This window comes from Nicrophorus vespilloides, unplaced genomic scaffold (genome assembly GCF_001412225.1).
Source record: "Nicrophorus vespilloides isolate i.1.1-1 unplaced genomic scaffold, Nicve_v1.0, whole genome shotgun sequence".
Taxonomy (NCBI): Eukaryota; Metazoa; Arthropoda; class Insecta; order Coleoptera; family Silphidae; genus Nicrophorus; species Nicrophorus vespilloides.
Genome location: NW_017096100.1, coordinates 85,495 through 113,231, shown reverse-complemented (window position 1 = coordinate 113,231; position 27,737 = coordinate 85,495). Strand labels below are relative to the sequence as shown.

Below are 27,737 nucleotides of genomic sequence, written 5' to 3'. Positions count from 1 at the left end.
CTTTTTACTTGTATTGGAAACGACGAAATAAATTTATACTATCACTTGTATCAATGTGTACACTTTATTAATTTGATCCTTCTTGATCTGGTCTATTCAAATGTATTTAAATACAATTTGAAGTATATAGCAATACCTGACTTTATGCGGCTTCAATCAGTGCGGATTTCTTATAGTACAGTTTGAAAATTTTACAAAAAATTTTTATTTGAGCAAAATAAAATACAAATAAATTATAAACAAAATATTTCCTTCCATACAGCAAAGTCGCTTTTTGTGCTGTTTATTTTTATGCGCTTCTAAAGTCCTCAATTAGTACGGTTTTAAACAGTGCGGGAAATAAACCATTACTCTAAATCATACATTTTTAATCATGTAAGAAATAAAATAATTACATAATATTTTACAAAGGAATAGATTTTTATTATTTTGTGGTTGTTTTTCCAAATTTATATAATAATTAAATATTATTATATCATAGACTAAATAAGTCTATTATTGTTAATTCTGTATTAAAGCACACCGATTACGTGATTATCTTTCGGATTGGAATTCCAATCAAGATTGGTGAACTGTTCAAATGAGCTCCGGGATATTATATTATGAGATATTTCGCGCTAGTCCAACCAATCTCGCGATGTGATTTATCGTGTCCAGCCGGAGTTGCTAGATCGATTAGGAGTGGATGTCGAAATGTAATAATGCAAAACGCCGGTCCCCATGCGAGCGATCAAACTAAAATTAATTCCCATCTGTAAATGGGTCTCAAAAATCATTACAAAACACGCACACCAAAACGCACATGTGGTGAACCCATTAATAAAACTTGTCTTGTTCTCGGACTCATCACCACTGAACGCACTTCTAATTCATTTCCACCACCGACACTAAGCGGGTCGTATCCTAGCCAAAAAATCACAAGTAGCATACACAATAGTTAAGTGATATGTGATTGCTTATAAGAGAAATACAGTATAGATACATTCAAACGTTTATGTAAGTATTTACATTTTTACCACCAAACATTCATACAAAGATTGAAATCAATAATTTAAGGAAAAAAAATATATTGTAATGTAAACTTAACTTAAATTTCAAAATCTTATCTTTTTTCAATTAATAAATAATAATTTAATGAAATTTGAAAGTTTGAAACTTTGATAAAACATTGACCAATTTTCTAAAGCAACAAGTCTTAATACTTCAAATATTCACATAAGCTAAGTGAAAAAGCTTATAAAAAAAATATTATCTCTACTAATGCTTGTATATCAAATACCTCGTATAGTGCGGCTTCTGCGGCTTCTGCGGCATCCATTTGTCCGGATTCACTAACACATTTTTTTGTATATAAATCATCGTTTCATTCTTTTATGAAGTCAAATCTCTTTATGCTCTATTGTATTTAGTTCATCGATTAGTCCTGTTTCAAATAATAAAAACTAAAAAAATCTGATTTTGAACAATTTAGAATTGATGATGTTTTGATTATGATGAAGATATTGCTATTATTGTACCGTCGATTGGCGCGAATGTAAATGGTCGTAATGAAAGACTAACCTACATAAATACATTTGTTAATTGAACTTTACATAGTGAATTAGAATTTATTAAAGATTTACTGCGAGTACATCTCGAGTTATATAATTGCCGTCCATAAATAAAATGGCTGTTAGTGGAAGCATTAAATATGACGGATAAATAATCTATGCATATAATAATTATGGAATATCATCATTATTTTCGACGCCCACATTGAAACTCATTAGCAAATATTTGCGACATACGGAAATTCACGGAAATTATGAATAATTGTTTGTATAATAGTTATAAACTGGTTTAATTATTATATTATTAAAGCCTCTGTCTCCTAGTGGTATTATACAAAAAGCAAGTATTTAATTTTGACATTTTGAATTTCTCGTTACACCTCTTTTGTTCCTCGAATGATTGAATTAAATTCATGTTTTATACAAGAAAATTTATGTAAATTAATCAAATGTATATTGATTTAAGTATGTCATCAATTTTCAGTTTTCATAATATTTATAGATTTAAGAATAAATTTATATTAAATATCAAATTTAGAGACGATTTATTGATTTTTTAAAGAAATGTTACGTTCGGACCATAAGACGCACACAAAATATGTGTCCATTTTTCTAATTGCAACAAAATGTTTTCTTGTTTTTACTTAGCAATTTTAATTGTTCCTCTTGTTTTCTCCATTCTCAAACCATTTTCTCTGTTGGACCGAAATATCTTTCTGCTGCTCTGTTTCTATATTGTTTTGTATAATTGATCACACTTAGTTTGCACTTCATGTTATATGAGTTTTTTTTTGTTTTACACTCATTTTTTTCTAATTTTAGAATAAAAAATTTAAAGATTTATAAAAGTAATTCAAATGAATTGTACAAAAAATCATACTACCTTCAGTGGCGTGAAATATGTTTTGTACTAAAAGACGTACCTCAATTTAGAGACGATTTATTGAAAAAATAACTTTTGAGTCCATTTTTCTATGTAAAAAAGGTGCGTCTTATAGACCAAGAAATAAATCTAGGGAATAATTTATTGAAAATTGATATAAACATATCTTGTTTCAAACATAACTGAGAGTGGACAAAATTAATTGAAATTAAGATGATTTTTAATTTCGTATTTTTTTAACTAAATTAGTATGACTTTTTTTGAGAACTGTTAAAAAGGAAATTAAAACTTAAAAATATGAGGGCCGAAAAATGTATGTAAATCTAGAAATAATTTATTGAATTTCAATTTATTTTATAAAACTTTTATAATAAATAAATAATTTATTTTCTTTTAATTACATAAATAATTCAAACATACATATTTAAATTAAAATCTACGAAATAACAAAATGAAAACTTGAATATTTTTATATAACATGAATGTTTACAATATATTTCTCCATTGTATTGGCACTTCGGTTTGACCAATGAATATATATTACTCCTATTAGAATTTATTGTCATAAGTTAAAATGTTTGAAACTATGAGTTACAACAATATTAATTGATCTATATTAATATATAACAAGATCCCAATATGTATTTATTGTAGCTTTTCGCATAGATGACGTCAAAGCAAATAATTTAAAATTTTTGATATGTAATAACTCAAACATAAAAAGTACAATTTGGAAAATCTGTTTAAAAATTTGAAATATTTTTATCATTTTATAAAATGATTCATATCATAACAGTTTTTTTTTATAAAATGTGTCAAATTAGATGTAGAAACACATAAATAACATATTAAACACGAACGAAGCAACACATAAATAATTATACTTTGTAGCAAATTAATTAATTATAGAGAGGAACAATTTGAAATAAAAAGAGAACATTGGATTAATACTGCGATTTGGGACGAACTAGTGTAGTGTTGTGAAAAGAACTTAATTTATAGTAAATTAAATCATCATCAACATTATCAAATTATAAAAAAACTTTTTTAGAAAATATAAATTGACATATGTCAAAATGACGTAATCATACGTCACTTTGACATATGTCAATTTCTATGTTGAGATTATTTAATGGTGTCATGAATTTTGTAATTAGATTATTAAAGTTTGTTTAAATTATAATTTTGAACATTGACTATGATAAATAAAAGTAATGGTATGAAAATAATTACTTATTCATTTTGCTATGTTAATTTCAATTATGTCATAATTATTCGAATTATAATGTTTCAAGTTGTATATACAAAAAAACTGGAATGGTGGCGCCTTTCATTGAATTATCTTTTAGTGTGCGTAGTTAAATTAAGAACAATGATAAGACCTAATTTTCGTAATATGAATGGAATGTAAAAATTAGTGGTCGAGTTAAGACCAATGCGTGTATGTCCATGAGTGCGTTGGCTATGATAAATAAGTGCATGAGGCCGTTCCATTTATGTGCGAGGCTCATCAATTGCATTGCATTGTTCAGTTACGCAATTACATCACTCTCGTTCCGTTGGATAGAATGCAATCCACATTCGACCCTATTACGATTTATTGCCACTCGTTTCAATTCCCACCAATTCTGAAGCACCGAAAAATTATACAAAAAAAGAAATTATACAGCGCACTGCAAAACATATTAAAATTCTAAAAGTAAATTGATCTTTTTTTTATTCAAGTTTGAATTCATGATTTGTTATTATAATTTAATAATTCATTATCATTTAATTAAGTATATGTTATTATTAATGTAATATATTTTTTTATATTTTATTTCAAGCTTTGTAATCTTTCAGTATATTTCAGATATTAAATGATAAAAAGTATAATGAAAATGTAAAAACTCAATAGAATATTGCAAAAAGTGTTAATGGAAATTTCCGATGAAAATTGTTTATTTTATTGTAGATATTAAAAACATATATTAAAATAAGTTTTTAAAACGTTATTTGTTGTTAGATTCGAGAAAATAAAGGCATGTACCTATATTATGTATATGAGAGTATTATTATTATTAAATGGTGATCTGATCTGTGTTCCATTTATTGCGATGATGTAATTGCGAAATGTAAATGAAATGGTGTCAACGACTCCGTTTTATGGGGCAGTTTGAGACGTAAGCAAAATGAGCTTATGGTTATTGTCGCGAGTTGCGCAACCAATTCGCAATTACGCTAACTACGTTTTTGCATTTTCCTACAGAAAGTTCCTGAAATGCGGCTCTGGAAGCCAACGGCAGTATGGCTCATTCCATTCTTAATATGCAATTTCCCGCAGGGCTCCGACGCACGTAAGCCACCTCCGACACATCAACGCGTTCGCAAGATCTAATTCCTGTCTTTTTTTCTTTTTAACTGTTCATCATCCTTCCATATTGTGGTTGTTTGGGTATATAGAGGAGCCGGAAATCATCGATCTGGTGGAAGAGGCTGACCTGTTCAACGAACCACAAGGCATCACCAAATTTCCGGGTCGTTGTCTGACCCATCTCGAAAATGATACAACGCTGAATAACTTGACTAGATCCGATTGGGCCTACAATTTCAACAAGCAATCTCAGATTATGCTTAGCACGGCTTCGTACTTTCCCAAAGGCTTTCCTCAGAACTTTTCCATCCTCATGGTGGCAAGGACCAAACCTGGTAAGTTTTAAATATAGTTTCAATATTGTAGAAACATATTAAATTTGAAATTATGTATTTAGGAGTTACATCCAGCGCTTTGATCGTCTACAACGAAGATGGAGATGAGCAATTGCAAATCACCATTGGTAAAAACATATACTTCTACTATGAAGATGTTGAAGACGAATCTGAAGATGACGATGTGCTTATCACGTTTGGCGCTTCTATTGACGATGGATTGTAAGAAAATACAAAATATCTACAACTATAAGTTAATCTAATCCTTTTTTTATTAGATGGCATCGCATTGCGTTCAGCATTAAAGGGAATTCCATTACGTTAATTTTAGATTGTAAAGAAATTGTGACTAAACCTCTCAATAGGTCACCCAGGTCACGGATAAGCTCATCGGGAATTACCAGTATTGGATACGACCTTGAAAGCGAGAGTTTCTACAACGTACTTACTTATTTATTTATTTATTTATTATTTATCGATAATTTTTATCTAAATTTTATGAGGTTTTCAGGGAGATCTGCAACTGCTGAAAATCGCCTCGACCCCTGATGAATCGTACGAGCTGTGCACTAAACACGCTCTGGACTGCAGCGGATACGTTTCTGGTTTTCAGGTGAACGAAGCTCTGGAATTCGGATCTTCCGGAAGCGTCGATGAAGGCGAGCTATTGAATTCGCGCATTAACTTTGTTTCGAGTTCAAGTTCACTTGGGGGTTCTTCATTGGGAGTCGATTTTAAAGTTAGTGGAGACGAGATCGAGGCTGGTGAGGTTTTAGGCAGTGCAGAAGCAAGCGATTTAAGCAATGAAGAAGATGGTCTTGCCTTCAGCGGTTCAGAGGAAAGTCTACTTGAACCAGACGATGGCAAACTTGAGACCAGAAGTGAAAATAATTCAGTGTTGGTTACAGTTAACGAAAATACAGGTAAAATTAAATTTAATTATAGAGTGATATTGATTTACTCATTAATGTATTGTAGGTATTATAAAAGAAATTAATGTAAATGTAGTTAATTCGACGCATACGAAAAATTCGACTGGAGAAGATTCTCAGGTTTGTGGATAATTGTGATTGTAATAATTTCAAGTAATTTGTTTATTTTAGGAAGAAGAAACATTATATACATCTTATTACAATAGCGTATTCAGAGGTCCTCCAGGCCCTCAAGGTTATCCCGGACCACCTGGACTTCCGGGTCAGATGGGTCCGAAGGGTGAAACGGGAAGAAGCGGTATTGCAGGATCTGGTGGAATTGCCGGTCCTCCTGGCCACGTCTTCATGATACCTGTAATAATCTATATCATTAAATGAAGTTTAAATACATTTTATTGGCTTATTTTAGTTGAATAATCAAGGAAATGAAAAAGGTCCGGATGGTCAGGCTGAAAATTTCAGGCAGATGTTGTCCCAGCACATGGTAAGGCATTAGCAAGTGGTGCGATCTTAAGCGATTAGTTTGTTACTTCTCTTTTGAAGATGGCTATGCGCGGAATAGAAGGACCTATGGGATTGACGGGAGTACCAGGACCTGAAGGTCCTCCAGGTCAGGATGGACTGAAAGGCGAGCCTGGAGATATCGGAGAGCCTGTAACTGAATGAATGTTCGTGAACTTTGCAAAATATTTATATTAAAATATTTTCAGGGTCCGAGAGGTTTAAGAGGTCCTATTGGTAACAGCGGAAGGGAAGGAAGGAGAGGTAGACCTGGCAGAGATGGCGAACGTGGTGTTTCTGGTCCTCCTGGTGCTAAAGGAGAGCAAGGTTTAATTGGTTTACCGGGTTTACCAGGAGATAAAGGTGAAAGAGGAAACCATGGTATACCTGGAGAACAAGGATTGCCGGGCCACGAAGGTTTACAGGGTGAAGAAGGTCCACAGGGATTGCCAGGAATGCCCGGAGAAATAGTAAAATGTCTTTTATTGGTAATTTTTAATATAAATTATGGAATAATTGTGTAGGGTCCAAGAGGCTTTATGGGTCCTAGAGGTGTTCCCGGATTGCAAGGAAATCCTGGTATTCCAGGCAATGAGGGTCCGCAGGGTATTAAAGGTAGCCCAGGTCCAGCAGGACAGCCGGGAGCTCCAGGTCAACCCGGACCGACGGGTCCAGTCGGTGCCCCAGGTCCTCAAGGTCTACTCGGACCGCCTGGTATTATGGTAATAATAAAATAATTCAATCAAGGATGTATATAGTACTAATATTATGTTGGTTTAGGGTCCCCAAGGAAAGTCCGGAATACCGGGATTACCAGGATCAGACGGTCCTCCTGGTCTTAACGGAGCACCTGGTTTACCAGGATTAAAGGGTGATCAAGGTTTGCAAGGTCAGCATGGTCAAATAGGATTCCCCGGTGCTCGCGGCGCCAAAGGTGATGAAGGTAAAAGAGGACCTATGGGCGAAAAAGGTGGTAAAGGTGATCGTGGAATGGATGGAGAAAAAGGTGAAATAGGCCTTAAAGGTGATATCGGTCCAATGGGAATGCAAGGCGCTATGGGAATTGAAGGCCCTGAAGGTCCTAAGGTAATTTTAAAATATATTTTTTTAAATTTATTAATGAAAATTGTAATAGGGAATGGATGGTCCGAGAGGCGAAACTGGTCCACCAGGTGTTCCTGGAGAAAAGGGTAAAACTGGAATATCCGGTTTTGCAGGATATCCCGGAAATCCTGGTGAGAAGGGCGACAAAGGGGCAACTGGTAAGGCTGGTCCTCAAGGAGACAAAGGTGAAAGGGTAAATATATTTGAGTATTTAAATTATTCTACTTAACAAAGAGATAATTCTAGGGTAACAATGGTATTGCTGGTGAGCGTGGAGAAATCGGTCCACGTGGTTATCGAGGATCAAGAGGTAGAAGAGGATTTGATGGTAAATCAGGTCCAAAAGGTGATACAGGTCAACCAGGACCGCCAGGCCCTCAAGGAGAGCATGGTCCACCTGGTCCGGAAGGAGCTCGAGGATTTACCGGCAACACTGGTTCACCTGGTGCAAACGGAAAGGATGGTGCGCCAGGTCCACCAGGCGATAGAGGTCCATCTGTATGTAAATTATAACAAAGAAATAGAATTGGAACTTAAAGTTTCATATTTTAGGGCAAAAATGGGCCACCAGGAACACCAGGTCCAGCAGGTGTTATTGGTCCTCAAGGATCGGTCGGAGAACCAGGTCCTGTGGGAGAATCGGGTATTCCAGGTATTCCTGGATTACCGGGAGAACCAGGACTTCCCGGAGAAGCGGGTAAAGAAGGTGCTGCAGGTTTAGCAGGACCCCCAGGAAAACCAGGTATTCCAGGAAGCGTTGGATTACCAGGTTTTCCAGGAGAAAGAGGAATGACTGGATTATCAGTAAGATTTATAAATAATATTCGTAGATCAGTTTATTTATATTATAATATGAATAGGGAGCACCTGGACTAAAAGGCGATGTTGGACCAGTCGGTCCTCCAGGTTCTGCTGGAGATAAAGGACAGCAAGGCGAGGCTGGGAAAGATGGGTCTCCAGGACCTGAGGGACAAAAAGGAACGATGGGTCCAACGGGAACGGTTGGATCTAAAGGAGATCGCGGCGAGCAAGGATTGCCAGGACCTTCAGGAAGAGATGGTATCCCAGGTGCAAGAGGTTTACCTGGACCACCAGGACCTATTGGTAGTCCAGGAGAGGACGGAGATAAAGGTGATGTCGGACCACCTGGTGAAAAGGGTTTCAAAGGAAGTAAAGGAGAATTTGTAAGTTAATAATAAGTAATAAAATTATATATTAATATATTTAATAAAATAATAAAAGGGACCACCTGGAAATCCTGGAGCGCAAGGTATTCGTGGAGAATTGGGGCCAGTTGGTCCTCCCGGTGAAAAGGGACCACCAGGACAAATGGGTAGACACGGAAGCAAAGGCGAAGATGGGCAACAGGGAATCGCTGGAAATCCAGGAGCTCCAGGACCTCAAGGTCTTCCTGGCCCGCCGGGAATTAAAGGCGAAGTAGGAGATATTGGATTGAAGGGTCCTGTTGGTGCAGCCGGTGTACCAGGTGAACCAGGTGTTAGAGGAATACCAGGAAAAGAAGGACCCCGCGGAGCTCCAGGATCTGAGGGTCAGCAGGGAAGCAAAGGAGATTCAGGACCACCGGGCGTTATGGGAATACCGGGGGAAAATGGAAAAATGGTAGTACATATTATAATCGATAATTATTTGGTAAAGTTGGTAAATTTAGGGTGAACGAGGTCCAGCAGGACAAAAGGGAGATGATGGAAAAGCGGGTGAACAAGGTTCTCCAGGACCTCGTGGAGGTGTAGGGCCAGAGGGACCGAAAGGTTCTCCAGGAACTCAAGGATTTCCTGGACCACCGGGTGAACCTGGCCTTGTTGGAACTAAGGGAGAACCTGGAAAGCACGGTGACGATGGACGTGCAGGAGAAATTGGTAACCCTGGATTACCGGGACCTATAGGAATGATGGGACCTACAGGACCACCTGGAAAACCAGTAATTATATATATAAAAAAAAAAACAAAATAATATTTACAATTTAAATCAAATTTATTAGGGACAAGAAGGACCAGCGGGTATGCAAGGAAATACAGGATTGCCTGGCGACAAAGGAGAGATAGGTTTACCAGGTCCTCCGGGATCTCAAGGAAATCCAGGACCACAAGGAATGCCCGGTCCGATCGGTTTGCAAGGTCTTCGCGGATCTTCAGGACCAGCTGTAAGTATTCGTTTTCTTTCTGTGAGTAGTTATAGTCTACATTAATATTTTTCAGGGAGAAGCCGGTCCACCTGGCGGTACAGGTCCAGCGGGAGCTAACGGAAAAACAGGAGATGCAGGACCGAGAGGATCCAAAGGTGATCGAGGTCGAAGAGGCATGAAAGGTCATAGGGGAGAAATAGGTTTAACGGGAATGAAGGGAGACATGGGTGAGAGGGGTCTAAAGGGTGAGCAGGGTGTAATGGGACCTGTGGGTGAGAAGGGTAACACCGGCCCAGTAGGTATGACCGGTATGAAGGGATCAGATGGACCTATGGGTCCCCATGGTTTGGAAGGACCTATCGGATTGAAAGGAACCGAAGGTCCCACCGGTGTTAAAGGTGAATCTGGACCATTGGGTCCACCGGGACCACCAGGCGCTCCTGCTGAAATGCCACTACTTCCACCCGAGATTCTCTTCCGACACGAATCATCAAGGAAACGAAGAAGTCTTGAAGAGTATTTTGCCAAAAAAAATATCAAAAAAAATGTTTAATTATTGATTTTTTGCAGCATCGAATCAAGCATGGAAGACTTGAAGGATGAAAACTTCAAGTATATGGATATGTATAGTGTTATATACTCGATGAGGCAAGATCTTGAAAGGACACGTAAACCGGTGGGAACAAGGGAAAATCCGGCGCGTTCTTGCAGAGATCTTTACATCGGTTATCCACAGTTTCTTAATGGTAACAAGTACATAATTTCAATGAAAACATATTAAATTTCTTGATTTCAGGATGGTACTGGATTGATCCTAATTTGGGAATGATTGATGATGCAATTTACGTGTACTGTAACATGACGACGGAGGGTCACACTTGTATTTTCCCAGACATTCACAGCTCGAGCATGCCAAATATTCCATGGAGGAAAGACAGTGAGAAGAATGATTGGTACTCCAATCTTCGAGGTGGATTCAAGGTGCGTCCTATTGTCACAAATTTCTCTTGGAATACGCTGAACGTTATTGATTTACAGATTACCTACGAATCCATTGGAACCGTGCAAATGACTTTCCTGCGTTTATTATCCCAGAACGCCTACCAGAACTTCACTTATACCTGCATGAACAGCGCCGCTTGGTACAACAGTCAACTATCCAATTTCGATATGTCCATTAAATTGTTGGGAAGCAACGAGCAAGTATATTCCGCATCGGGACCATCAAAACCAATGATCGTAAGCGATGGATGCAAAACTCGTAAAGCCAAAAGCGAAACAGTTTTCGAAGTGAGAACATCAAAATTGAATCATTTGCCTTTGGTCGACTTCTATCCAACGGATTACGGATCACCAAATCAAGCGTTCGGGTTCCAAGTGGGACCGGTTTGTTTCTTGTAAATGAATGAACAATAACAGACAATAAATAAATGTTTTTAACCATATTTTAATAACAATTTGTTATATGTAACATAGATGTCAATCAGGCATGACAACTACATATATAATAATATAGAACAAATTTTCTACCCTTTCAATAATTATATTTATTAACCAAACGTTACATTAACAAATTAAAACAAATACTTTAAATATTATTTGACAAGTAGGTAAATACTTTATTTGTAAAAAAGAACTATGAACATATTTTTTTATAATTTGCGTAATCTAAAGTAATTCACACAAAGATTATACATATAAAAAGATAATATACATTAACTTACCTTTTGTAATGTTTGTCAACTATTATTCATTAACAGCTGTCATTGAGTATTGTATTGTAATATGATTATGTGACAGAAGCTATAGACTACTGAAAATTGTGTTTAGATATTAGGAAATGGAAGAGGTAGAAACAAAATATTTTGAAGCGAGCCATGTAATTTTAACCTTTATTCGAGATCGAAGATTCGCAAAAGAGTAATCTTGTGACCAGTCTTATACAATTTCAAAGTAGTTACACGTAGGTATTAATATTAGAGTATATTTAGAGTATTAATATAGTAAACGACAGGTCGATCATGGAACAGGTTTTAAATGTGGGGGATCAAGGAAGCTACATATCGAAAAAGGGGGACAGAGGGCACAGTAGTAGTGATCGAGATGCCTGCTTATTTTGGTCGAGTCAGTATGAAGTCTCAGCCCCACCGCAGAGGCTCTCCCGAGGGCTTCGAGAAGGCCCGCGTCTCCGCGCTGACGACATCGTAGGCGGTGAAAGGGATGCGACTTATATCCCTGATAGAAGTCCTCTGCTTCCCGATCCGGTTGAAGGGCTTCCAACGGGTCAGTATGGAGAAACCCCTCTTGTCGTAGCGCACCATCCCGTACGCATCATCATCATCATCATCCGGATCCTCTATTCCATCCTCGTCCACATCCTCACCACCAACGAAGCCATCGAAATCTGAAAGACGAAGAGCGAAAACGGATTCACAAAATACAAATCTGAGGGACGTCGCGTCGAGTCACGTAACTCATTTTCCTCTCCGAGCAAACAAATTAAAATGCCTTATTATTTTTTTTAAACATTTTTCTTTATTATGTGTATTATATACACTTTTTTGGATTTATCAAGACCTCATCCCTCAACCATTCATTTGTACAACAACAGACTTAAGTTAAATGAAGAAGGCCCAGAGACGTCGCTCTATGTGTGCACAATTATACGAGAAAGTGTTTTCTTATTAATTAAATTTAAATATTAATTAACTTTGTAATTAGTAATCTGCATTCTACTAACTTTATAAGCATCGGTCATTCATAAACTATATTTTAAAGGAAGTAATTACAATGCCAAATTTTTAGCCCATGTTCTTGATTGATCCATCAAACTTAATAATTACTTAAGATATATTATTATTATTTATATATCTTGACAAATATATTGCACTTATGTAAGAATATTTAATTTATTTTTCATTGATTTGCATGTACGTAGATTAGATATGACTATTTTCTGTTGTGATAGATTTTAAACTACTTTATTTTGATAATTCAATTGGAAATTGATTGAATTGTTAAGAAAAAAAATATGAATAACTTTCTAAGAATTAAATAAATGTTGGAAATGATTAACCTTATTTGAGTTTTAATGGAAATATTGTAAAATTATAAAATTTAATTTTGTTAAATTCGTTCAATTTCAGCTGTTTTGAAACAGTAAAATAATTAAATTAATTCCTTTCATGATTTCACCAAACCACACACAATTATCTTTATCATTATTGAAACAGTGCAACAACATCCACGTGGCATCGTTTCCCGCGGCGCAAGTTAATCCAGAAAGTATTCCTCCTTTAAAAAAAAAATCTACAAAGGGAATCGCAAATCGGGAGTATCTCTTAATTGGCAAAGCCGGAAAACAAAATTGTCTTCGGATATCAAAGTAAAAGTAATTCCAGTTCGCTTCTTTTTCAACGCCGTTTACGAATTATTCAATTTCGTAGTGTTTAGGAAAAGAATACATGCGAAATGTATATATATATATATTAAAAAAAATACAAATTATTAAATTGAATTTGCAGAGTAAAAAAACAAGCGCGGACATTTTCAATTAAGCGTTGTAAAAATACATTTGCGAAAAGCAAAACCGTGTTGCATCTGCTTTTCGCTTCGTTGTTGTTGATGTTTTTTTTTTTGTTTCTCGTTTGTTTCATATAATTTAATGGATTTGAATGCATTGTGGAGACTATTCGTACCTTGTACGTCGCTTCGTGGGTCGAAAAGTGGGTCGTCGCTCTTGGAAAGTTCTTGCATCTCCTCGTTGGTCTGAGTCTTCCAAAGAGGAAGATCCACGGATTTTCCAGAAACTCCGAGTATGCAGAGTATTGCCGATAAGAAGATGATGCGATGCACCTACGTAAAAATATTGATGTTCTTTAATATTTTTATAGACAGATTAATTAAATTCTTACATCAGTTTTCGCCATAGTTTCAAAAAGAAGCGATTTCCAGTGTCAACCAATTGTCCACTAAAAACATAAGAAAATAACACATAATAATAATAATAATTTAAATTACAAAATTTAGTAAAATATAGTATTTTGATGAAAAACCTTGATTAATTTCTTCAGATTTGAAAATAAGAAATTATTAAGACAATTGAATCCAAAGAAAAAGTATTTTTTTTATAATAAAAGTGACAAATTACAATTCAAAATAATTTGTACAAAGTCAAAAATGCACTTGCAACTTCAGTATTTTGATGAACATTTTAAATAATTTTATGAGATTTGTAAAATTCACACTTTTAGAGACTATTTTTAAGAAGAAGTAGTAGAAAAACCCTAAATCACGATTCAAAATAATTTGTCCTATTTCAGAAAATGTTTCATAGTTTGGAAATTGAAAGATCGAATTTTAGTATAAATTGAATGAATTGTTAATTAACAGATTCATATGCAACCGAGCATACAAATTCAAATATCTTATGAGTGACGCAACAAGAATGTACTTGCATTACAGAATACAATGACCGCGCTGCGCCGTTATATAAGCTTTAGCATCGTAGAACAAAGGAAGCAAAGTGCAAGATGCAAAGCGGATAATAATTACAAATGCGAAAGTGTCGATGGTTGGCACGACCAAATTCATTCCGCATTTTGGTATAAAATGGATTGTTTGTTGCGATGATAAAAGCGGGAATGGGGACAGGCCGAAACCAAAATGCAATATGTATCATGTCTAAGCGGCTCTATCTATCAAATGCATCTGCAATATTAATATCTTTCACAATGACGGCTGTACGACATTCGCAATCAATACTGTAGGAAGATCGATGTATTCGCTAATCAACTTATTCTTCTTCTTAAACGCAGTTCGATTGGAGTTTCCAAGTGCGATGGAAAATGCTGTGGAAATGATGAAAAACGCGCGAGAGAGACGTAACGAAATTGGAAAATTAGATTCGAATGGAAGAGTATGGTGTGTGACGGATGAATGCAATTGCATCTACATAAAATCGCTTTGATACATTTCCATGCATGCGAAAATGCTTTGATACTATCGAAGAGGAATGCCGCGGATGCTGTGTGTATGTGTGCAGGTTCCCTTTTTTTCTTCCCGTTCAAATCTCCCAGCTGAATAGGTGAACCGTGAGGAAAGAAATCATATTTTGCCCATATATTGCTGTTCCTAACTGAAACACACGTTTTTATTACTACAAAGTCACGTAAGTTTTAACCTACGACGCAACACCGCTTACTACGAAACAATATAAATCTCAGTTTCAAAAATCCTGAAAGTTTTGTAAAGTATAACGAATGAACTGAAAAGTTTAAAAAATAAATATGATTTATCCAATATATTCAAACAGATCCTACAGTTAAAGTTTTTTTTTCATTTTTTAGAATTAGAGTTAAAGTTTTTTTTTTCATTTTTCAGTTAAAAATAGGTGTATGTTCCTTCGTAAGAAAATTTTAAAATATTTTATTATCTTTTTTTTTCTTCTTTTGTATAAAATTTAGGATAAAATTATATGAAATAAAATGTGAAATGTATATTTAAAATCAATATATACAATTGATTGATGAATAATTTATGAAATTTATATAAACTGAAATAAGCAAATAAAGAAAAGCGTATTTGATATTGATTTTATGTTGTGTAATATTAATGGACGTAAAACGAGTTTTGGCTTTTACCACTTAAAATTCTATCAAAAGTGTTTAACACATATGAAGAATACAAAAAAAAACGCAACGTTGTAAAAAAGTGTGTGAATGTTGTTTTTAAGACTTAATTCAATTATATTATTGAATAACATTGAATATATATAATCAATAAGTTCAATTTTTAAATTGCACTTATAATAAAATTTATAGACCTGGCGCGTCTACCATTAAATTTGTAAAATTTCATGAGTTGAAATAAGGGGGTTTCTGAAGCAAAAAATATAAAATATAATTAACAAAATAAGATTTATAACATTTGATAAAAATCTTTTAAACACTATTTTTCTTTAGTTTAATTTAAACAACAAAAAAAAAAATCATATTTTCAAAAAATTGTAATTTTCTGAGCTGAACATGGGAAATTCAATTATTTGTTGGCTATTAAAGTTAAATAAATGAATTAAGTATTAAAAATTAGTTAATTAGCACAACATTGACACAAGTTTATTTAAATACGACTTTACTTACACTTTACTAATATTTTAAATTTGTTAATGTCACAGTTACTTATTTATCTCTACTTTAGTTTAATTTGAATTTAAATATGTTTTGTTTTAGTATATTCTTTTTTTTTAATTATAAAATTCGAAGCTTTATACGTTAATAAATTTAATAAAAATGATTTATTATTAAAAGTAAATTTATTTATAAAAAATTAAATTAATTTTAAATTTATTTTTGATGTATTTTTAATAAAAGCAAATCCAATTAATACATTAAACAGCAAATCCAATTATAATACAGAAGAGTGTTATTTTTAGCAAAATAAAAATAACATTAATTGAAAGAACAAATGAATTTTAATGCTACCGTTTCTTTAATTTCCGAGTATACAAAACTCTCATCCCCTATTTATAAAACATGAAATCATTATAATTTTAATAATAAACCGTTTCCAACAAAATGTCTAATTAAAGTCGCGTATTTCAGTTTGTTTGTACCAGACCGAAGCGAAGATAGAACAATGTACAAAATAATGCATCGAGTGAGGAAAATGCGTTGTGTATGGTGAAAACGTGTAAATTTCGTGGTGGTGACTAATATTACGTCCGGTTTAATTGCGTTTTGTTACAAAGTGTGCACGTATTTTGTGTTAATGTTAAAAAAAAAAGTTTTTAATTATTGTCTCCGAATAATAATCATACTCGCGATGACCTCATTTTGAATTTACGATGTGCGGAATGGATTTCCTCTTCATTTTGTTTGTTTTGTGTCTTGGCGATAGTTCAGTAATTCAATGGATAACTTAGACATGTCGTAATAGGATTCTTTAATGAGGAAGCTTTTAGTCGGCAAATAGTTTTCTAGAATTACTCGCGACGCTGCGGATGTCGAAGTTTTTCAGTCCCTCAGGGCTGATTATGCTCACTGTGAGAACTTTCAGCGTTTCTGAATCTTACGTTACGTGCATGTTAACATCAGTTATGAGAAGTATTAACATTTGTTGAGCGCATTTCGTTGTATGAAATTCTAGAAAAAAAATATTTGTTTTTGTTTTATCAACTTATTTCTTTTATCACGAATTTAAATTTCAAAGTTTTATAGTCCCCTAAGAAAGACAGGTAACTTTCTCTTTTTATAATCTTACAACGTTCCGCATCTAGATTATGTTATATAAAAGATTTCAAGGTAAATATTCAGCGTATTATTGGTTTTCAGAGCTGATAAGTAAATATGTATTACTTTGAGAAAAAAAAACATGAAGCTCTGTATGATACTTGCCAAGTAATGTTACACATCATGAAAAGTATGTGTCATTGATGTAGGTTTATTGGAAATACCTAAAACAAGTATTGCTCTTATAAAATATTGTAAACGCTACATGATACTTGCCAAGTAATTTTTCAAATTAAGAAAAGTATGTGTCATATCATGCACATTCTTGATGCAAATTTATATGAAATACATAAAATAACTATTGCTTTTATGAAATACAGTAAGCGCTACATGATACTTGCCAAGTAGTTTTACAAATTAAGAAAAGTATGTATCATTTACAGTATTGATGCAGGTTTATCGTAAATACCTAAAGTAAGTAATGCTTTATTTAAATACACTAACCGCTACATGATACTTGCAAAGTAGTTATACATATTAAAAAATTATATAAAATACCTAAAATAAGTATTGCTTTTGTAAAATACAGTAAACGCTACATGATATTTTTTCAAGAAAATGTAATTATCTGAGACGAACAAGGGAAATTCAATTATAAACCATTTGTGAGCTATTAAAGTTAAAGAAACAAGATTAAGTACTTGAAAATGAATGTAGATAAAAATCAATAATTTCGTTTCTGGAATATAAGCACCTGAATTTGTTTTACATTAAAAATTACATAATTAAGATACTTAAGTCTTGCCAAGTAGTTTCACAAATTATGGAAAGAATGTGTCATGTTATGCACATTCTTGATGCAAAGTTATATGAAAATAAGTATTACTATAAGAATGATACTTGCCAAGTAATGTTTCACATTAAAAAATACATGTGTTAAAACTAATGCTCATGCAACATTATATAAAGTACCCAACACTAATATTACTATTATAAAACACATTAAGTCCAACACATTACTTGCCGAGTAACGTTAATAAAAATTACGAAATTAATTCGTTGTCTAATAATTTTATAAAACAATTTAGTACTAATATTTTGATACATTTTAGTAACTAGCTTTCAAAGTCATTAATATTAATAAAAAAAACATATTTTTCAATTCAAATAAAAAAAATATATAACAAGTAACTTATACACAATTATTTATATAAGTATTTGCTTAATTTTACGTAATATCCATATAAAAAATTGCTAAAATTGCTAATTTTTTTATTATGTTTTAATAAATCAGTAAATTATAAATTTATATCCAAGAATTTTTTTTTAATGGAGTTTTATATAAAAAAAATATACTTAATTTATATAAAATTCAAGTGATATTTTTTGTGTCAGAATTTTTTTAATTAAATAACTGTAATACGTAAACAGGTCTTAATATTGCATGCAAAATCTTATTTAATATTTCAATATTACATAAATTTTAATACAAACAAATAATTTTATATAAGAGTGATATGAGTTGGACTTCAGATCACGTTCCAATAATTTTATTATAAATATCCTGAAATATCTCGCATAGTGCGGGTAATCCGTATTATCTGAAACCGAACTAATCGAAGAATTAAAACATACAAATAACAGAGAAATTGTATAATTATTCACATGTAAAAAAAATATTTGTAAATTTATTTATATTTTGCTCAATTAAAATTGAGTTTATTTTGAATTTTTTTAAACCGGATTATAGTAAATCCGGACTAATCATAGCTGCAATATGTAAAATATTATTGTACAATGTTTTTATTTAATTAAAATATAAAATTGGGATTAAATCACAATAAATATATTTTGGATTTAAACAAAATTAATACAAATAATATTATTTATTTCATTGGCCTAAATATTTCTGCTTATAAATTATTATAATAAATTAAGTTTCATTTACTTTTCTTTAAATGTATACAATGGTTTTATAAATTCGAATATGAAATGGAATTACATCAGAATAAGAGGAATATCCTGTAATTCGACTGTAGCAGAAAACAAAACAAATACCTTTCCTTCCAGTGCCTTAATTCTTAATATCCTTCCAATCCCTCGACTTCCATTACCATTACCATTCTCTTTACATTTATTTTTTTGGTGTTGCTACGTCCCACTCTCATCTTTATCCCTAATTTTTGTTGATGCTTCGATGCTGCGATTACAGCTGACAACCGCTGTTACGAGAAACATTGTCGGTATAATTAATACCGACAAAACGATTATCCTGCGAAACGTAACGAAATTATACGGACAACATCTTCGCGAATATCGCTTTGGCTGCAATGATTTCCGTCCTAAGATTATTCCATCCTTCGGGCCCTATTTTGCTGTGTCCCTCCTTCACGTATAATGAATGTCGGTTAATTTCGCACAACACAAACAAATCGATGTTTACCGTGCAGCCTCATAGCGCCCGCCGTAGGAAGGACGTCGCATCGTAGGAGAAAGAAAAACATCGAGCATTGAGCTTTTAATTAAAATCCAGCCCATATAATAATATTGCACATCGATTTCTGTTACAAAATCTTATTTTTTCTTTCTTATTTTTTTCTCTCTCTTCAGATAAACAGGAAATTGCTGCCATGCAATGACCGGAATTGCACTTCCACGTACAGCTAACATCTTTTTTTTTCGATCACGATAATTAACGAAACGTTGATTGCTCAAATTCGACTCTGACATTCACATCGTGTTTACAATATTTCCACTTATTTTCTATATATGAGTCTGGAAGTGCCCTTAAGTGTAAATCATGTGAAATCCAATTATACGTTTTCGGTTAACTGAATTTTTATTTTGTTGGTGATTTATCCACGTTATTTCCGTTTGTTATGTGTTATTTTTTTGTAATAATTTCTATATGTTATTTCTCGGATTCTCCCACGGGAGTGCTTTTACATTAATAATGCACAGAACTGTGGGAGCTTTAATTACATTTCAAAGGATTTCTGTTAATTGAAACCCTTATTAAAGTCTACTGTATTATTATGGAATTCCGAACATTGCAGGAAACATATGCATCATGCATGTAGTTTGGAGCAAAATTTGATTTTCAAATTAATTACATACACGTTAAATTTTTCAGTAAAATCTGTCCAATTTACATGTTTTCATTTGTATAAACAAATTAGCAACTATCTAACAAGTAATAATGTTTTCACTGCTTTTTAATAATTAATTTGAAACACTTGTATTAATATAACAATAAACATTAACACAATGAAAATGAAATAAAACACAAGTACAACCTATGGGTCAAAATGACCCGTTTATTAAATATTAAAAAAAAATAGAACAAATTATTAATTTTTACAACAAACACAATTTAATATCATTTAAAACTTATTTTATTGCTCAAAACAGTTTGGCAATTTTTTTTTGATTAATTGGAAAAAAATAGAACTTTGAAATCCAAATATTGATGATATTACAAGAACATAATAACGGGTCATTTTGACCTCAAATATACTCTAAATTGTATGTATTTATTTTATGTACCTCTCGCCGCGACTGCTTTGCTCTTATAGAAAAGTGCGTTACAGTAGAATGCAAATGAAAACAAATTTTCAGGTGGGTCATTCTGACCCATCCGTAGTACTTACAGATTAAATATGATTATAATAATGAAACTATGTTTCAATTATCTTATATAATTATATGTAACAATTGCCCTTTTCTTTACCTAAATTAATTGATGAAAGAAATCTAACTTAAACATAAATAAGCTTTCATAACCTTCAATAAATTACTATAAACTATTCAAAACAAAAGTTTATGTTTTTCTATAAATTGTATAGAAATAGAACATTTTGTTATATTCAACAAGGTGGTAGAATCACGTACAGTATAGACCTTAAAAGAACTTATATTGCTCAACACATCACAGAAAAAAAATAAACCTAATGTAGGCTATAAAAAGTACAATAAAAGTGCTTTTTATTGTAAAAACTACATTTAACATTAAAATATGTTGATTAAATTACATAAGACAATTTAGTTACAGATTATTGACTTGTAATAGGAAACAGTTTAAATTCTAGTTTAGGTTTTTTTTTTGTCAAGTGTACAAATTTATTAAAAAAAAGTAAATGAATTACTAATTATGTTTAGTATTGATCGTAGAAAATCTTAGATTCTTAAAGTTTAAAGAAATTATAAGAAAAAAAAAAATAGAAAACAATGATCTTAGTTTAAAAGAAGTGGAGAAGTTCCTTGAACTGTCTTAATTGAGTTAATCTAAGTGCGAGAAAAGTTTCGGGCTCCGATTTCATACAGAATTCACCGTTAATATTCCCTCCGGTTCCCACGCAACTAAATAATTATATTATATAACATCAAGTGCGTCAAAACAATACAATTGCAAAATTTCGTATAGAAAATTTGCGTAAATTTACTTTATTAACTGCATAATAATAATTGAAATAACGTTCGTTCGGATCCGATACTTTCCATTAATTACGGTGAATTAGTTTTAATGAACTAATTATGTATGGAAGCAAATATCAATTACACGAATTCCGTTCGGTTTCATTAACGAATGCAACAATGTTCATTTGTTTTTTTTGTAAAAAAACGTTTCCGGTTTTTAGTGAAAACTTGTTAAACTGTCCGTTGATGATTCGTTGCGAAAGGTGAGACGCGTCGATATTAATTGCATTTCACAGGTGAAGTAATCCCGTTACGAGAGCGTACGTCGGCTTCGATTCCTGAAAAATCAGGAGTCTTTCAGGTGGAAAACGGAAGCCAAAATGAAACAGCAACGTTAATTACGTAAACATTTCTCACTCTCTCTCTCATTGGTTTAATGCAATTTAATGAAATGTCTTGATCGCAAATGAGCGCATTTTCTCTTTCCATTTATACCATTTTCTTTGGCGCTTGTTCTTTATTTATTTACATTTTATTTTTTTTTGTTTAGAAAAATTCTGCATTCGCTCGAAATAAGGAGACGGTGTTCGGCTCATTCAATTTGTTTCGCAATCAGCGCTCCTTTCTGGTGAGATTATCCTGTACACCTTGTATTTAATTTCATAGAGAATCATAAGATTTTTTAATATATATATATACACGCAAGCATAAGATCATTTTTGCTCCTTCGTCGGAAGAATGAAATTCGTTGACTCAGTTCTTCACGTCACAGATTACAAACTTTGTTACAGACATAATAGCCTCACAGCGACGTTCATAACAATTTTTCACAAATATATTGAATTATATAACAGTTATTTTTATATTTTTTCTTTTGTTTTATGTCTAATCTTAGTATTTACGTAGCTATTAATATAAATTAAATAAATTCGTGAAATTGTACATTTATTTTGTAATTTCACAAATTTAAATAGATTAAAAAAAATCTATTAGTAATAAAGTTTTATACAATATATTTATTAAATTAAAATAAATGAATTTACATAAATCAAATTTCTTTTTATTTTCTCATGGAGAAACCGGATTTTTACAACTGATTTTGTCATAATAATAATAATTTTAAAACGTTGAATTCTATTAATTTTTGTTTATTATTTGGAATTTTAAAGTTTTTCATATTTTGAATTATTTTTCAACTTTTTTTGCTTAATTATCAATTTCTTTTTCTCATAATTATAAAATTTGTTATTTAATTGAAAAATTTACTTTATACACATTTTCATTCACAATATATATTTTACATAATAAAAACTTAATGACTGAAGAATTGTAAACATGATGCTAAACCGTAATAACTTTATTAGCAACATAAAAAAGAAAATAATTGTATTTAAGTTTTTTTATTACATTTTGTAAATATAAAATTTGATGGAATTATTTTACTGCAATCATTTATTACCAACAAAGTTTATTAGCTTCAAGATGGAAAACTTTATTTTTATACCAGAATTATAAATTTCTTATTTCGAATCTGTCATTTCTTCTAATTAAGAAACAGTACAAATTAATTTAAAATTATCATTTTTTACTATTTTTTAAATAGTAAATTTGTTACAATTATTGTTATATTTCCATCATGTTAATTGAAAACTTTATTATTGAACCTACTAATCCCAAAATAATGGTTATTAAATATTATTGATTTGATTTCTTTTCTTTCTAAGTATAATTAAGTATTTATTATGATTTTAAAACATTTTCGATAGATTCTTTGCAAAATATATAAGTTTTATAAATTTAGACACTTCTTAGTTGAAAATATTATGAGAGGTGATAATTTGTTGATAAAAGTAACATATTTTTATCTTGTTTAATATACTTAAATTCTATTTGTTTTAACTAAATTTTCATTTTATTTATACAATATAGCAATACCTCTCACAGTGCCGGTAATCAGTTCCGCACTGTTTGAAACTGGACTAATCGAGGACTTTAAGAAAGAAACTTGATTTTATAGAAAATAAATCGATTATTTATGTATAAGAAATATTTTTGTTGTTGTAATTATTATAATTTATTTTTGATTGTTTAATTAAAATTCGGACTGAATAAAAACGCACTATACGAGGTATTGCTGCATTTTAAAATGTTCCTATTATTTGAACAAATTGCTTTGTTTCCTAAAACACAATAACTTTTCCTGTTAATGAATCAATCAGCGTGCAATTAAATTAATTACATTCTCCACAAATAATAATTTCATATATATCAACACTGACTTTTTTTATTATTTCTTTTTATCGTCAATTCGTTATTAGAGCATTCATTGCGCAATGAATACTTTTGATTGGAATTTAACAAATTTGTGTACCATTTTATATGGAATAATTATATTTATATAATACGAATCGATTCGAAATAATGACGTGCATTTGTGTCCATGAAGTTTTGTGCTCCATTCAGTTTGTAGAATTGCCACCAACGCAGGAACAAAAAATAGAATATTTTAATTTAATAAAACAATTAACGTCACGCGTTTTAATCGCGAATTCGTATTGTTCGACAAATGAAATACAATCAATATGAAGTGTACCAACAGAAAAAAAAATGAACTTACACAGTGAAAAATTCATTAAATAAATGATTACTAAACAATCTTGTTCGAGGCGAAACCATAGAGAAAATTATGTAACAAACATAATTAAAAAATTGAATCCTTATGAAGTTATCTTCACTTCTTAAACAACTCGTTGATAAATCTTTTATGTAATTTTGTGTAAACTAAGTAATTTTAATATTCTATTAGTTAAAACTAATGAAACCTATAGATTTCACTTAGGTTGGTACCATAAATGACACTTTTTACATAGTGACGACAAAAGCGCAGAGTAACAAAAGCGCGCTGGACATTATTGGGCACGTCACCACGTCAAATGCATGCACTACATTTTCTGTACTGCTTTAGGTTAAAAAATGTCATATTTGGCGCCATATTCGATATAATAATGATAATTACATTTATAAAAACTTAATTACCACCATTAACTAATAGGTACTAATATTATTTTTCACCTTCATCAATATGCTACAAATTAACATAATGATTAAGGCTGCTTTTACTTGATAAAGGATTGAAATCAAAGGAAACTATTTAGACTATCTACGATATTTATGGAGATGTATTGAATCCTTGAAAGTGCTATAGATAGTTGCAAAATGGTAATAGGAAGTTCAAGGGCAAACCATAATTACGGATATCTCTTAAGATATATAAATGATACTTTAAACTCAATGGCATAAAACTATCAAGAAATTGTCACAAGATCTTGTTGGTTCAAGGTTAACAGTAAAAAATCATTGATCAAAAAAACTAGATAAGAAAATCCAGAAAGAAAATTTCTTCTCAGATATAAAACCGATCCATTTCTTAGAATTTTTTTTACTGGGTATGAGAAGTGAAGAAGAATTCAGTAGCATTACATAACAAGATCACATGCAGCAAGGATTACGCAGAGAACAATAAGAGTACTTGATTTAGATGTTCTGTAACATGGTGTATTATTCACCTGATATTACACCTTCGGATTATCACATTTTTAAGTCGCTTCATGAAAAAAAAAATCAAATTTTGAACAGTTCCAAAATCACTTAGAGTCATTATACAAATTATTTATATAAAGACACAAATGTATATGTTCAATTGATAGATTTCAGTTTTAATGATATTAAACTGAACAGCAGCTAATAAAATGACAAATATTAACTAGAATATCATATGGGTCATTTATACCTGAAGTACAATGACTGATTTTAGACAATAAACGTAGTACAAATGTAATTGTAATAGAAATATCCTTTCAAGGATAATATCATAATAGGAAACATGCATAAATCATACATTTTCAGTTTGTTTTACAACCCCACTTGGGTAATAATACAAGTACATTTCGAAGTTGCTTTGATCAAGTAAATTGTATTGAATTTAACGATGTTTCAGAATACAGTGGAACATAGCTTAACGAGAAAAATGAATTGTAAGAAAAATGACTTGCTTAACGAGAGATGTTTCGCATAACGAGTGACGTTGGGAATAGAAGTTCCGGATTGCGCGCCTGCTACATCTTTTTTATAACTTGTGTACACATATTATGTGTATTTTTTAATATGTTTCACTATACGACTAAAAATCCGGAAATTTTGGAACGGATTAAATTCGTTAAGTGAGGTTTCACTGTATTTTGATCATTTTTAAGTACGAAACATAAAGTCTATGAGAAAATAGATTATATTAATTATTGTTAATTACTTTATAGCAATTACATTTGTTTTTAATAGTTAATTAATTATTTTAAATTGTTATATTCGAAGAAGAAAACAACCTAAACTGTCGCATTTCCTGAGTGTGCTAAATGGATAATAAATACATTTGCTGATGTTTTACTGAAGATTCATTATGTAAAAGGCAACTCTACCCAATTGGTTTAGGCCTTTTCTTTAAAAATTAAGTAAAGACGTGGAGGAGGTCCATTAATTATTTAAACTCGACTCTCTCCGTTTCATTTCCACGAATTACTTAAGATTTATTACAATTCAATCTTAAATAATGTTATTTGTTGGATGCAATATAATAAATAAATACATACGTCTTTCGTCAATAAAAAAATAGTCTTTCATTTATAGAAAATATTACTGAGAAAGGTAATAAAACATCCAGAGTTTGGCATTCAGATCTTTCAAAGGAAGTATTTTATGTTTTATTTGGATATTTCTCGCAAATCTCAGTAATACTAGGTAATACCTAAAAATATGTAGCGAAGGGTTAAATTCCAATTCTTGACAATCCCACGCAATGACACCACGAAAAATGAAAGATATTACATCTATATATATATTTTAGTCTTTACATCCTATTGATATTATTTATTTTCTTCAATAAAAATAAAACTTCCTTTCGTTCAAAGATTTTTCAACCGGACAATTATTTTTATTCAATATTGTTTGTTATTTACTAGAGATTTATTTAGCTTTATAAAAAGTTGAAAATTTGATTTTTTTTTTCATGAAAACTGCTGAATATATAGAATTAGTAAACTTATATTCTTTACATGTTTTAAATATAAATCATTTTTAAAAATTATATAAAGAAACACAAGAATATATCAAATTGCATTGGCAATGAAATCTTTAAATGTGTTTAGTTTAGAACATTTTATATAGTTCATATTGATGATAATGATTATTTAATCATCATACAATGGGTAGTGTTTCTCCCAAATGTGAACAATCTTTATTAAATTTATTTAAAAAATGTCTTAAGATTCTTTAATATTTTCTTATATTTCATTCAAACAAATTCAATGTAAATTGTTTTCATAACATGAAAATAACTGGCTTATTTATTTTTATGAAATATACAAAATTATATAGAAAAAAAATCAGAATGATTTTGTTAAAATATTAATTTAAGCAATAAATAAAAAATATTTGTCTTAATGTGTTAATTCGCTTTGAAAATTTGAAGTTTTTTATTATATTTGAATCTCATAAAAAAAATATACACAAATTAATCTAAGAATGCTTACGGTTTTAAAATTGAGCTGGTTGGTAGTTGAAGTTGACCAGGAACAAACACTCTTTTTTGCAACAAAAGGTGATGATCGGCTTTGGGATGAAACAACCCGGATAATCCGTGTTCAGAGAAGCAACTGTTGTTCGTCCGAAGCGGAAGACCACCTGAGTGAAACTATAGCTGCGTGTATGGTGAGCACCTGTGCGAGAGGAGCGCGACTGCCCCAACCAGAAGATAATTAGTATTGATATCGTACACGGCGCGACTTTTCATCCACCACTCCGAACGCACAACTTGTTGCTTCTTATATCCATATCAATACACACCCCCACCCCATTTTATACGCTTCTGGATGCTGCTGCTTCCCGACTTCCTAACCAGATTTTCCCATCTAAATGGATCTTTAAATCTCATTCTGCATTTTCCTCTGCCATCCAATTTAAGTCATGTAACATACGTAGCAAATTCTCTTTATATGTTCAATTGCAGCTTATAATTGAACTAAAGATGACATTTTTAACAGTATATGGAGTAAATGCATCTCTTTGTATATTAAAGTGCATTATTTTTTAACTTCATTGTGTAAAGACGTCTGTCATCCAATTTAAGTCTTGTAGTAAAAATCGCAAAATCTATCTTTCTAAGTAGTTCTCTTTCGACTTTCAATGCATGAATAATTGAACTAAAAATGTCGCTGTAGTAATGTATTCCTGAAAAGGAT

The 27,737-nt window shown here is 31.6% G+C and overlaps 2 protein-coding genes across 2 annotated transcripts; one reads left to right on the top strand and one right to left on the bottom strand.

The window, feature by feature from the left end:
- Nucleotides 1-924: 924 nt before the first annotated feature.
- LOC108569547 (collagen alpha-1(XI) chain-like) lies at nt 925-11,217 on the top strand. Its single transcript, XM_017931135.1, has 24 exons — nt 925-996; nt 4,682-4,769; nt 4,876-5,121; nt 5,184-5,343; nt 5,400-5,562; nt 5,633-6,044; nt 6,100-6,173; nt 6,225-6,407; nt 6,463-6,537; nt 6,597-6,707; nt 6,764-7,024; nt 7,079-7,276; nt 7,335-7,640; nt 7,690-7,851; nt 7,905-8,156; nt 8,211-8,462; nt 8,519-8,842; nt 8,901-9,278; nt 9,328-9,597; nt 9,659-9,820; nt 9,876-10,318; nt 10,373-10,548; nt 10,599-10,783; nt 10,841-11,217. The coding sequence occupies exons 2-24, from the start codon at nt 4,694-4,696 to the stop codon at nt 11,201-11,203; spliced, it is 5,232 nt and encodes a 1,743-aa protein (XP_017786624.1). The 5' UTR covers nt 925-996; nt 4,682-4,693; the 3' UTR covers nt 11,204-11,217.
- Nucleotides 11,218-11,680: 463 nt separating this feature from the next.
- LOC108569564 lies at nt 11,681-27,259 on the bottom strand. Its single transcript, XM_017931152.1, has 4 exons — nt 27,030-27,259; nt 13,717-13,773; nt 13,501-13,657; nt 11,681-12,206 (listed from the first exon to the last, which is right to left on the bottom strand). The coding sequence occupies exons 2-4, from the start codon at nt 13,729-13,731 to the stop codon at nt 11,941-11,943; spliced, it is 438 nt and encodes a 145-aa protein (XP_017786641.1). The 5' UTR covers nt 13,732-13,773; nt 27,030-27,259; the 3' UTR covers nt 11,681-11,940.
- Nucleotides 27,260-27,737: the final 478 nt, after the last annotated feature.

Coding starts and splice junctions, on each gene's coding strand:
- LOC108569547 (XM_017931135.1), top strand. CDS start 4,694: ATGCGGCTCTGGAAGCCAACGGCAGTATGGCTCATTCCATTCTTAATA. Junction 6,708..6,763: donor CTGGAGATATCGGAGAGCCT/GTAACTGAATGA, acceptor AAATATTTTCAG/GGTCCGAGAGGTTTAAGAGG. Junction 8,157..8,210: donor CAGGCGATAGAGGTCCATCT/GTATGTAAATTA, acceptor TTCATATTTTAG/GGCAAAAATGGGCCACCAGG.
- LOC108569564 (XM_017931152.1), bottom strand. Junction 12,207..13,500: donor CCCACGAAGCGACGTACAAG/GTACGAATAGTC, acceptor TTCGTCTTTCAG/ATTTCGATGGCTTCGTTGGT.